This window comes from Thalassophryne amazonica, chromosome 18 (assembly GCF_902500255.1).
Source record: "Thalassophryne amazonica chromosome 18, fThaAma1.1, whole genome shotgun sequence".
Taxonomy (NCBI): domain Eukaryota; kingdom Metazoa; phylum Chordata; class Actinopteri; order Batrachoidiformes; family Batrachoididae; genus Thalassophryne; species Thalassophryne amazonica.
In genome coordinates, this window is record NC_047120.1 from 5,577,386 (window position 1) to 5,590,243 (window position 12,858).

Genomic DNA, 12,858 nt, shown 5'->3' on the forward strand with positions numbered 1-12,858 from the left:
AGAACATTTGATAGCTACCTCTTTATTTGTGTGAGAATATCTGATAGCTACCTCTTTATTTGTGTAATAATATGTGATCACTACCTCTTTATTTGTGTGATAATATTTGATCACTACCACTTCATTTGTGTGAGAATATTTGATAGCTACCTCTTTATTTGTGTGAGAACATTTGATCACTACCACTTAATTTGTGTGAGATTATGTGATAACTACCTCTTTATTTGTGTGAGAATATGTGATAACTACCTCTTTTTGTACATGAGAACATTTGATAACTACCTCTTTATTTGTGTGAGAATATGTGATAACTACCTATTTTTGTACATGAGAACATTTGATCACTACCTCTTTATTTGTGTGAGAATATTTGACAACTACCTACTTTTGTACATGAGAACATTTGATAGCTACCTCTTTATTTGTGTGAGAATATTTGATAACTACCTCTTTTTGTACATGAGAACATTTGATTACCTCTTTTGTGTGTGAGAACATTCGATCACTACCACTTTATTTGTGTGAGAACATCTGATAACTACCTCTTTTGTGTGTGAGAACATCTGATAACTACCTCTTTATTTGTGTGAGAATCTGTGATAACTACCTCTTTTGTACATGTCAACATTTGATCACTACCACTTTATTTGTGTGAGAACATTTGATAACTACCTCTTTTTGTACATGAGAACATTTGATAACTACCACTTTATTTGTGTGAGAATATTTGATAACTACAGTACCACTTTTTGTGTGTGAGATATTTATCTTTGCTAACTACCTGCTGTGTTGTCTCTCTGTCTGTTATATGGCTGGGGGGGCCTGGCTGCCGGTTTGTTTGTCTTTTTGTTTTCCTCCCAGGTGGCGTGCATTTGGGACTGAGTGGCTGTGTTGCTGAGGCTGTCAGGACCTCACCCTGATCACCTGCGACTCGTCAGGACTCACAGCTGAGGTGCATCTGGATGGATTGGAGCATGTTGGCATTTAAGACTGGAGTGCACAGTGTGTATTTGCCAGAGACTCGACCTTGTGACCAGACGGGTGAGATCGTCGTCTTGGGAGCCATCTCATCAGCAGCGGACGCTGAGAATGTCCAGGTTTGATGCACGGTCTGTGAAAGAGGAGGGGGTGAGGTCTCACGCTCGTCAGCACACTTCCTGAGGTACGTTGGATTTTGTGACTAACAGTTATACAGTCAGTAAATGTGGTGTCCCTCACACCTTATTGTATTGAGCTGTATGTTAGTCATGTATCAGCTTCCACTGCGGTGGAGTTTTGTGAACGGGATGTTCCATGCCTGCAGGTTGGGAAGCTGATCAGTAATCAAGCCAGGAAGTGTTTGCTGTTTGTACACCTTTAAGTGTTCTGTGTGTAGAGTGTGGACTCACATAATGGTTCCTTCTTTCACAGACTCGGTTGTTGCGGCCACCTGGGGGGTGTCGGCGGGGTCCTTGGGTCCGAAACAGCTTCTGGCTCCGGACCGTTAGCGCTGCTGGGAGCGCACCACGCCAGGCCGCACCTTTCTGTTATTACATTTTCACTGTTATGTATTAAATTCAGTTAGCCTTTGTACCGTGCTCTGCTTATTTCATACTGGGTCCTTCAAACGCTGGTCGGTTCTCCGAGCTGCGTCCGACACATAACAGTAGTCTCTGGTCAAACATCACGGACCCAGCGTTAGCAGAGACGGTAACGCGCCGGGAAGGCGGCAGCAGACGTTCAGTGGTTATCCGGATCAGTTGCGGGGCTCTCCGCCCGGAAGGTGCGTGTTTGAGACCCATTACTGGATACTAATTTGTGCTCTCTTGCAGCCGTGTTCCTGTGTTGTGCCTCATCCGTGGATCGTGGTGGAGTGTGACTGGCGACGGCTTCGCGTCACACTCCGACCGGATGGGAGGTGTAAACGGGAGCTGCAAGAGTGCGTTTGTAATGGGTTCACGCGCACGGCGGAGCTCTGTTAGCACGGGTCGCTGGGCTTCCTGTGTTACAGTCGTAGCCCCGTTTCCCCGGATAAAGGTAACGACTGCGTCTGTTGTATCAGCTCCGGCGTTATTTAGTTGAGCACATTTTGGTTGTGTGTTGCACTCAGCTGCGCACACAAAGCAGCTCGTTTGTTTTTTTCTGTCGCCCAAGGGGTTTTTTCATTTTTAGCACTCTGGTTCCCCCTTGTGGTGACTGAATCACGTTACCGTCAAGCTCTTGAGTGGGAACAGGTGTGTTCCATTTGGTTGAGCTTGACGGTATAACTCACTGATTTGTGTTGTGTTAGTTCATTTTGTGTGGGTGTTTTTTGAGTTGGTTTTTGTGTGGGCTTTTCTTTTTTGTTGTCCACTATTTGTCTGGGGGTGTGACCCTGTAGCCTTTGCAAAAAACAAAAAAAACACAAAGAGAACAGGGACCCAAACAACTGTGTGTTGGTCTGATTTTTTTTTTTTTTCCTTTGTTTCTTTTTGTTTCACATCCCCAGGGTTGGATGGTACGGTCCCCTGGGGGGTGATGGGGTGGTCTTTGGGTTGTTTTTTCTCTTTGTTTTTTGTTATGCCCTCTCTTCTCCTCTGACTCCAGCCGGGTGTGCCGTAGTGTCGGCATTGCTGGAGGGGTGCAGTTAGGTTGTGCTGGGCGTTTCCCAGGTAGCCTCTGCACCCGGGAGGGGAGGGGGGGGGGGGGTTTGGGTTTTTTTTTGTTTTCCCTCCCCCAGTTTCCGCCCTCAGGGTTTGACTGTGGTGTCCTCTGGGGGGGAACGGGCGTTGGGTCCATCTAGCCGTGGACGGCCGGGGCTGGGTCCATTAGTCATGCGGGGAGGCGTCTCCTGGGGTTGACGAGTGGTCCTCTGGGGGGCGCTGGTGGTCCCCGTGGGTGACGTTGGATCCCAGAGGGACCTCGGCCGTGGTTATTACTCCTGGAGCTGGCGGGTGGCCCTCTGGGGGGTGTTGGTCCCTACGTGTCGTTTGGGTGGGAGGAGGGGGGGGGGTATTTTGGCATTTGTTTGTGAGCTTAAATTTGGATTGTTTTTCTTTTCTCCCCTTCCCTGGGGTTTGATGGAACGGTCCTCGGGGGGGGGGGGGGGGGGGGGGGGGGGGGGGGGGGTGTTTTAGTGTTTTTGTTTGTGGGCTTGGGTTGGGTTGTTTTTCCTTTCTCCCCTTCCCTGGGGTTTGATGGGACGGTCCCCTGGGGCGGGGGGGATGTTTTGGTTGTTTTGTTTTCTGACTAATCACACATGTTTGGTTAAAGGCTGACCGCACAGGTGTAGGAACTCCTGGCCACACCTGTGCTGAGACTGTCAAACAAGGGCAAAGATGCAGCCAGTTCAACCAGTCTGTTGGAGGACGAACGCAGACGCGGTTTCCAGCCATGGTCCCTGGAGGGGGGGTGTTTCTCCTGGGCCAGGTGTGTGTGGTCGCCGGGAGGCTTCCCGTGAGGGTGGGGTACTGTTATATGGCTGGGGGGGCCTGGCTGCCGGTTTGTTTGTCTTTTTGTTTTCCTCCCAGGTGGCGTGCATTTGGGACTGAGTGGCTGTGTTGCTGAGGCTGTCAGGACCTCACCCTGATCACCTGCGACTCGTCAGGACTCACAGCTGAGGTGCATCTGGATGGATTGGAGCATGTTGGCATTTAAGACTGGAGTGCACAGTGTGTATTTGCCAGAGACTCGACCTTGTGACCAGACGGGTGAGATCGTCGTCTTGGGAGCCATCTCATCAGCAGCGGACGCTGAGAATGTCCAGGTTTGATGCACGGTCTGTGAAAGAGGAGGGGGTGAGGTCTCACGCTCGTCAGCACACTTCCTGAGGTACGTTGGATTTTGTGACTAACAGTTATACAGTCAGTAAATGTGGTGTCCCTCACACCTTATTGTATTGAGCTGTATGTTAGTCATGTATCAGCTTCCACTGCGGTGGAGTTTTGTGAACGGGATGTTCCATGCCTGCAGGTTGGGAAGCTGATCAGTAATCAAGCCAGGAAGTGTTTGCTGTTTGTACACCTTTAAGTGTTCTGTGTGTAGAGTGTGGACTCACATAATGGTTCCTTCTTTCACAGACTCGGTTGTTGCGGCCACCTGGGGGGTGTCGGCGGGGTCCTTGGGTCCGAAACAGCTTCTGTCTCCGGACCGTTAGCGCTGCTGGGAGCGCACCACGCCAGGCCGCACCTTTCTGTTATTACATTTTCACTGTTATGTATTAAATTCAGTTAGCCTTTGTACCGTGCTCTGCTTATTTCATACTGGGTCCTTCAAACGCTGGTCGGTTCTCCGAGCTGCGTCCGACACATAACACTGTCTCTCTGACACTGTGCACTCAATATGATTTCTCAGAGCCCAGTGTGCATGTGCATGTGTCTCTGTGGACTCACCCCGTCAGCTTTGTGCTCCGTGTTGGCCAGCATCTCCTGAAGAGCTCGCACCGAAAGCGACTGCTCCAATACAAAGGTGCAGATGGACAGATCTGGAGGGACATTCTGGAAGAATAGGAACAGGTCATGTGACTTTGTGTGTCTGTCAGTTCGATCGCTGTCATTACACAGAATTTCTGAAGGGAAGTCGTCTGACAGATTCTTTGTCCTCAGCCACCTGTGACTGAGAACAAGGTTACGTGTGTCCACCTGTCAGACAACTTTAACTTCAATGTTCCTTCCTTTAGGAGCGAGCAGGTATCATGGAGCAGGTAGCTTAGTGGATAAAGAACTGGCCTGCCAATATGTAGGCCTGGGGTTTAATCCAGCTCATAACACCTGTCTGTCTCCTTGGACAAGACATTCAGTCCACCAAGCTGTGAAACAGGTACCAGACTTGGCTTGGACGCAACCTGTGATGGACTGGTGTCCCTTCAGGGAAAGTCATGGAATCTTGCCTGCTTCATGCCACAGAAACCAAAACTCAGCACCGGCACCATCAGGCAGAGGGGTCTATCAGGACTTACTTCATTACTCCAGGAGTGAGAAAATCAGTTTTACATTTTAAGAGAGTCTGTATCACACACATGGAAAGAAATTATTATTTAATTACTATTATTATTATTATTATTGATTTATTTTTATTAACCCTTTATTTAACCAGATGTTGAGATTAAGAATTGAGATTGAGACCTCTTTCACAAGGGTGACCAGGCCAAGAAAGGCTGACATACGACATACGAGACAAAACAAACAACAGGACTAACACAACAGAAGAATATACAAAGTACAAGCAAATGAACAAACACAACAAAAAAATGTTTTTGTTTTTTTGCAGTAACAATGTAGGTTCTAAACCGGTAACAATTCAAGGTTTAAGACACATACACTGCTCAAAGGATTTTCATTGTCGGTTTATTTAAGATAGAATGGAAAGTTGGCAGTGAAACCAGTTCTGGCAGTTTTAGTTCCAATTGGAGGGCATTCCAAGCAGAGGGGGCAGCAAAATTGAAAGCTCTCTTTCCCATTTCTGTTCGAACACAAGGAACAGTGAAATACAAAATGTCATTTGAACTTAAGGCATAATGGCTTGCAGCTCTCCATAAAAAAGTGGATAAGTAAGGTTGGAACTGACCCAATAAGACCCTTGTAAACCAGAGTCATCCAGTGTGTAAAGCACCTTACTTCCAAAGAAGGTATGCCAGCATTAGCATACAGTTCACAGTGGTGGGTAAGGCGACTACCACCAGTGATGAATCTCAGAGCAGTGGTACAATGGAGACAAGGACTGCAAACAAGTGTTTGAAGCACACAAATACACATCATCACCATAATCAAGTACAGGCAGAAACATAGCTGTTATCACACACTTCCAAGCTCTGAGGGAAAAACATGACTTGTTTCTACAAAAGAACCTGAGCTTCACCCTCAGTTTAGAGATAAAATGCTTAAGATGAACTTTGAAAGAAAGCTCTGCATCAATGATTAAGCCCAGGTACTTATAACTAGTGAGTAGCTCAAGAGTTTTATCTTGGGCCATTTTGATTAATGGTATGTTCTCCGATAAAACGGATGAACTTGAAAAAATCTTAGTTTGGATTGTTCAGCATTTAAAACCAATTTCAATTTCTCCAGATGAATCTGGACTGTATCAAAGGCAGACTGCAGAAATTCAAATGCCTGCGTAACTGAGTTGGAACAGCAGTAAATTACAGTGTCATCTGCACAAAGATGGAAAGAAGCATTTAATAAGTTTACACACAAATCACTTATTTAGATTGTGAACAGATGAGTCCTAAGACTGAACCTTCCTTTTGTGAACTCAAGGAAGGTGGAACTAACTCCAGCCATCTGAACACACTATATCCTACTTGCCAAATAATCTGCAAACCAAGTGACAGCATGTTTGGAAATGCCATTTTTTAGTAGAGTTTCTAGTAAGAGCTTCTAGCAGTAGCAGTGCTGTGTTGCTTCCTAAAACCCAACTGAAGAGGGTCAGTTGATCACAGACCTTTAAGAGAGGGGCAGAGCTGTCAACTGATCACCATCTGGTGGTGGGTTGGATCAGAGGGTGGGGAAGGACTTTGGACAGACCTGGTAAGCCTAAACAGATAACACAGGTGAACTGGGAACATCTGGAGGAGCCCACTGTTCAACAGATCTTCAACTCCTCAATCCTCAATTTCTCTGAGGGAGTCTTCCCAGGGGATCAATAAAGTTCTATCTAATCTAATCTAATCTAACTCACACCTCTGTCAGAGCTTTTCTGGCATCCCTGTGGAGGTTGGGGGCATTGAACCAGAATGGGCAATCTTCAAAGCTTCCATTGCTGAAGTTGTAGTGGGGAGCTGTGGCCTGTGGAGGTCTTAGGTGCCTCAAGGGGCGGCAACCCTCGAACACTGTGGTGGACACCGGTGGTCAGGGAAGTTGTCAGACTGAAGAAGGAGTACTTCCGGGATGTGTTATCTCAGAGGAGTCTGGGGCAGTGCAAGATACTGACAGGCCCGAGGGGCAGTAGCCTTTGGTGTGAGGGAGGCAAAGCAGGGGCTGTGGCAGGACTTCAGAGTAACCATGGAGAAGGACTTTTGGACAGCAACAAGGTGCTTCTGGTGGACCGTGAGGCACGTCTGGAGAGGAAAATGGAGAACCATCCAAGCTGTCTACAAGAAGGATGGGACTCTGTTGACCTCAACTGAGGAGGTAATCGGGTGCTGGAAGCAACACTTTGAGGAACTCCTGCCTCAGACTGGACCTACAGTCGCGGCAGAACTGGAAGCTAATGGGGGATCATCATCAATTTCCCTGGTGGAAGTCACTGAGGTAGTAAACAACTCTGCAATGGCAAAGATCCATTTATAAATGCTGAAGGCTTTGGGTGTGGAGGAACTGTCTTGGATGTCTCTTCAACATTATGTTGAGGTCTGGAGCAGTGCCTAAGGAGTGGCAAACTGGAGTCGTGGTCTACATATTTAAAAAGAGGGCCAGATAGTGTGTGCCAATGACAGGGCCATCACACTACTCAGCCTCCATGGTAAAGTCTACCCCATGGTACTGGAAAGGAGTGTTCGGCCGATAGTTGATCCTCAGGTTGAAGAGGAACAATGTGGGTTTCATCCTGGTTGTGGAACAACCAACCAGCTCTTCACTCTCACAAGGATCCTGGAGTGGGCCTGGGAGTATGCCAGTCCAATCTTCATGTGTTTTGTGGACTTAGAGAAGGTGTATGACCAGGTACCCTGGGAGAAATTGGGGGAAGTGCTGTGGGAGTATGGAGTCAGGGGGTCCCTCCAGGGCCATCCAATCTCTGTACTCACAAAGCAAGAGCTGTGTTCAGCTGCTCAGCAGTAAGTCGGACTTGTTTCCGGTGGGGGTTGGCCTCCGCCAGGGCTGTGACTTGTCACCAATCCTACTTGTGATATTCATGGACAGAATACCAAGGCGTAGTCGGGGAAGGAGGGTTTCCAGGCTGGTGGGCTCAGGATCTCATCACTGCTTTTTGCCAATGATGTGGTCCTGTTGGGTTCGCTTGATTGGTTCACACCCAAATCTGTAGCGGCTGGGATGAGGATCAGCACCTCTAAATCTGAGGCTATGGTTCTCAGCAGGAAACCGATGGATTGCCTACTCTGGGTAGGGAATGAGGTCCTAATACAACTCCACATTACATGGAGAAATGTGGCAGGGGTGGGATTTGAACCGGGAACCAAGTGCAATAACCACTTGGCCACCACCCCTGCATATATATATAACCAAAAAATTTACTTCGATAACAGATACTCAGATAACTGAAAAGTTATCTTTGATAAAGATAAAATGATAAACCACCCAAAAATGTATCGGAAGTTACAGATAACTGATAACAGATCAATTCCAATATTGTCTCTGGTACATTTGCAACTACTAATAAACTGAATTTAAGTTTTAATGCCACAATAGCTTCTAGTAATATTAAAAGTAACAACAGACCCAAACAATGAGACCACACTTTTGTCTTTGAACATCCTGCCCCTGCTGGAAGCTCGTGTTTATTACACAACTTCCAGCACAAAGGCACCCTGAGAGCAGCCATAAAGCCCAGCTCTCTATCGATCACAACGCTGCGGTCAGATAGAATAACTCCATTAATGTCAATTCTGTCATTTGTACAAAGTTAAAATATAACATTTTTTTTTATGTTGAATAATGCACTAATTCTGAGGTTTTGTAACAAACACAGACAGATCGCAAAGGATTCTGGGTAAAAGTGCCTTTGCTAAACACTGATTGGTTGAGTCATTCATTATGTAAACCAACACGTTAATGTGACGTGTGTCGTGCGTTGGTGTTTACAGATAAATGTGCTTTTGTAAAATATTCCATTTTTTATTTGTAAAAACAGGCATTTTTACAGAGCCCTGGAAGTGTCATCACAAAATGTTTTGCATGTGTAAAATTTTCATTTTACATTAAAAACTGACTCCTTGTCATCAATATTAGAAGTTTCCAGATCAATGAGTGAGTCTTCTGTGTGAATGAAACTGTCCTGCAAGACAGACATGCACATCAATGGAAGAAGCATTACACAAATGAATCCTGGCAGACAGCAGGACAGCAGTGAACGTAGGGCCAGGTTATCAACAGCCCATGACCAGGTGGTCATGGGCTGTTGATAACCTGACTGGCTGTTCTTAAATATGACCTGTACCTTGTCATTTAAGAAGAACTCTTCTTCTGTTTCAGTTTTGATTTTAAACTCAAACACCGTGACAGATGAAAATGGCATTGGGAAGCATCTGGTCGTGTAGAGAGGATCTCTATGGAGGTACCTGTGCATGTTTACTTGTGTAAATTAAAAGAAACTTTTTCAAATGATTGATTACTCAGTTAAACCACTAGATGTCAGACTTGTTCAAGCCTCTTTGGACCAAAACACCTTTGGCCACACCTCCTGAACCCTCCTCTCCACTGAGCAGAAGGAACAACAGTTGGAGCCGTTTTGAGGTCAAATGGTTCTCGGTGGGATTAAAACCTCAAGTATGTTTAATTCCAATCTGACCACATCTTGGCTCAGAGACCTTTTAGCCTCTGAACTATGTGCCATGTTTAATGCAATAGTTTCACATGGTGGGTTTGTATGTACTAACTGTGGTTGGTCCAGCAATATAAACAAGGAACAGACAAACTGAAATTAACACACACAGAGTGTTGCTTCATTCTCTGCACTGCACTTTTTATTTCACGATATAAAAACCTTTTGTTGTGTTTGGACATTTTATTAAATATTATGCTGTTTGCAGGAGAGACTCGCACACAGAAGGACAAACTCAGAGTTTTTTCAGATCATGTTTTTTTTTTGTTTTGTTTTGTTTTTTACTTAAAGGAGCCTTACCCAGAAGGGTGCAGGAAAGAAAAGAAAAGAAAAGTGCAAACGTTTCATTCCCCCTGGACTTTCCTCAGTGCAAACCGGGTGTGACACTGGAGCCATTCTTTTACAGAGTTCATCAGGTGTCATCAATTAGTGGCCAATCAACCACATACCAATCACAGACTAAAACCAGTTACAAAAAAACTGCTATTTACAGACATTACAAAGCACAATAGATTACAAAAAACAGGACATATCCAACTCTTCATTCATTCCATTTGGATACAGAGTTTTCAAGTAGTAAATATATCTACATTCACATTGAAGTAAACATCTGTCAGTACTGCCACCTCGTCTGCCTGGATTAATCAAGTCAATGCCACAAAAGTCCAAGTCTGCAATTGAATGACTGCCATCAGCAAAATGCCTAGCCATTGCAGATTTGGGATCTTCTCTGCGGATGGCGCTCTTGTGTTCATTAATCCTGCATCGTAACTGTCTGGTGGTTTTACCAACATATTGAATACCACATTTAGTGCACACCAAAAGGTAAACAACATTAGTTGATCTACATGTAATAAATTTTCTGATCCTATATTCCTTTTTTGTAACAAAGCTAAAAAACACATTACCTTTTTAGTATTGGAGCAGGCAGCACAATTGCGACATGGAAAAAAAAAAACAGTGGCATTATTCAAACGTTCCGTACGGCTGGCCCCTCTATAAGTGTCTGCATGAACAAGACAATCCCGGATGTTTTTTGCCCTGGAAAAAGAAAAAAGTGGCAGTGTATTGAAAATGTATTTCCCAATGTCATCAGCAGACAAAATATGCCAATGTTTTTTAACCACATCACAATAGCGTGGCCAAGTGGTGAATAGGTGGTGTTAAACACACAAGAAAAGGTTTTCTGTTTTTTTGTGTTGGTATTGTACAGAAGGTCATTTCTATTTAGCTCATTGACTCGTGCAAACGCCTCATCTAGAATCTTTCTAGGATATCCTCTTTCAATGAATTTTTGGAAGAGCTTGTGGGCCTCCACCTGAAAGTCCTCGTCCCTTTTACAGATACGCCATACTCTAAGGAACTGGCTATAAGGCAGTCCTTGTTTGAGGGGGGTAGGATGATGACTTGAATAATGTAGCAGACTATTTCTGTCAGTGGGTTTTGTGAAAAGGCTGGTGAAAATGTCCACCCTATTAAACATTACCTTAGTATCTAGAAAGTTCACTTAATGATGATCGTACTCAATATTGAATTCAATTGATTCAACATAGCTGTTCAAGTATTTTACAAAATTTTGGAGGTCCAAAAGAGGGCCTTTCCAAATTAGAAAAACATCATCAATAAATCTTTTCCAGAATACAATGGAAGATGAAAAGGGATTATTGTTATATACGTATTGATGTTCAATTTCAATTTATTAATTTATATAGCGCCAAATCACGACAAAGTCGCCCCACGGCACTTCACATAATTCACAACAACACAAATTAATCTAAATTCAAAATTAAAAGCAAACCAAAATTAATGTTCAAACCAACCCATAAATAAGTTTGCATAATCAGGTGCAAACGTTGCACCCATCATTGTCCCATGAGTCTGAAGAAAGAATTCCATCCCATAAAGGAAATAATTCTTTGTTAGAACAATTTCAGACATGTCAACCAGCAAATCAGTCGGGGGGATATCTACTGGTCTGGTGTTAAGAAACCACCTGAGGGCAAGTAAGCCAGATGAGTGTGGAATGTTTGTATAAAGAATGACCACATCCATTGTGGCCAGAATAATCTCAACATTAGGGCATGCAACCTCAGTAAGTTGGATAATAAAATCACCAGTATCTTTCAGGTATGAGGGAAGCTTTTCAACTAATGGCCGTATATGGTAATCTACAAAGTTGGACAGAGGTTCAGTCAAAGAGCCAATACTTGCTAATGGTCCGACATTTAGGACTTTTCTTTTCTTTCCTGCACCCTTCTGGGTAAGGCTCCTTTAAGTAAAAAAAAAAACATGATCTGAAAAAAACTGAGTTTGTCCTTCTGTGTGCGACTCCCTCCTGCAAACAGTTTATGCTCTGCTTGACTACCGCACCAGAACCAAACAGGACTTGTGTAAAGAGTGCAACTCATTTTTTGCTAAACTCCATTAAATATTATGCAAAATCTGTATTTAATTCTAAACACACACTGCACAAGAATATAAATGCAACACTTTTTTTTTTTTGTTCCCATTTTTCATGAGCTGAAAAATATCAAATATTGCTCACAAATCTGTCTAAATCTGTGTGAGGTGGGATGGATTATCTCAGCAATGGAGAAGTGCTCACTAACACAGATTTACACAGATTTGTGAATAATATTTACGATAAAATGTAAGATAATATTTAAGAGAAATAGGTCTTTTGTATAAATCGAAAATGTTTTAGATCTTTGAGTTCAGCTCATGAAAAATGGGAGCAAAACAAAAGTGTTGCGTTTATATTTTTGTTCAGTATATTTTAAATTCTCTATTTAAACATCATTAGTGATGATAATGCTGTTTAATACTGTATAAATCAGTTCTGTTTGCATTGTTTTGTTCATACAGTACTGAAGCCTGAAGGAGGTGGGGTCGATACCTTGGAGTTGGAGATGGATTCCAGGAAGCAGAGTCTGTTTCCAAATCCTTCAGCAGCCAGGCAGAGTTTTTGCTGCTCCTTAAGGACTGTAGCTGAACACTGCAGGACCACCTCATCATCCTACACACACACACACACACACACACACACACACACACACACACACACACACACACACACACACACACACACACACACACACACACACACACACACACACACACACACACACACAAACCCCGCAAACACATTAAATTACAATTCAAACATCTTTTTCAAAATATTTCAGAGGAACCTCATTCCCACCGTTGGCATCTGCAACCTTGTTTTTTCTGTCACTACCCAAAGCTCACGGCCAGGAGAGGACAGGAGAGTAACTGACCATTAAATTGAGCCTAGCCTTCTGGCTCAGCTCTTTCTTCACCACAATGGTCTGGTAAAGCATCTCTGTAGGACCTCAGACCCCAACTAGTCTGTCAAGCTCACACTCCAACAAACCCAGAGAT

At 44.1% G+C, this 12,858-nt stretch overlaps 1 protein-coding gene across 3 annotated transcripts in view; it reads right to left on the minus strand.

Moving 5' to 3' along the window:
- Positions 1 to 12,466, minus strand: part of ryr2a (ryanodine receptor 2a (cardiac)) — a 723,597-nt gene extending 711,131 nt beyond the window's left edge. For all 3 annotated transcript variants that reach the window (XM_034193918.1, XM_034193917.1, XM_034193919.1), the window contains exons 1-2: positions 12,353 to 12,466; positions 4,350 to 4,454 (exon numbers count right to left, since the gene is read on the minus strand). In XM_034193918.1, the coding sequence (XP_034049809.1) occupies positions 4,350 to 4,382 (33 nt within the window). In that variant the 5' untranslated portion in view covers positions 4,383 to 4,454; positions 12,353 to 12,466. The remainder of the gene's footprint in view (positions 1 to 4,349; positions 4,455 to 12,352) is intronic.
- Between the last annotated feature and the right edge of the window lie 392 nt (positions 12,467 to 12,858).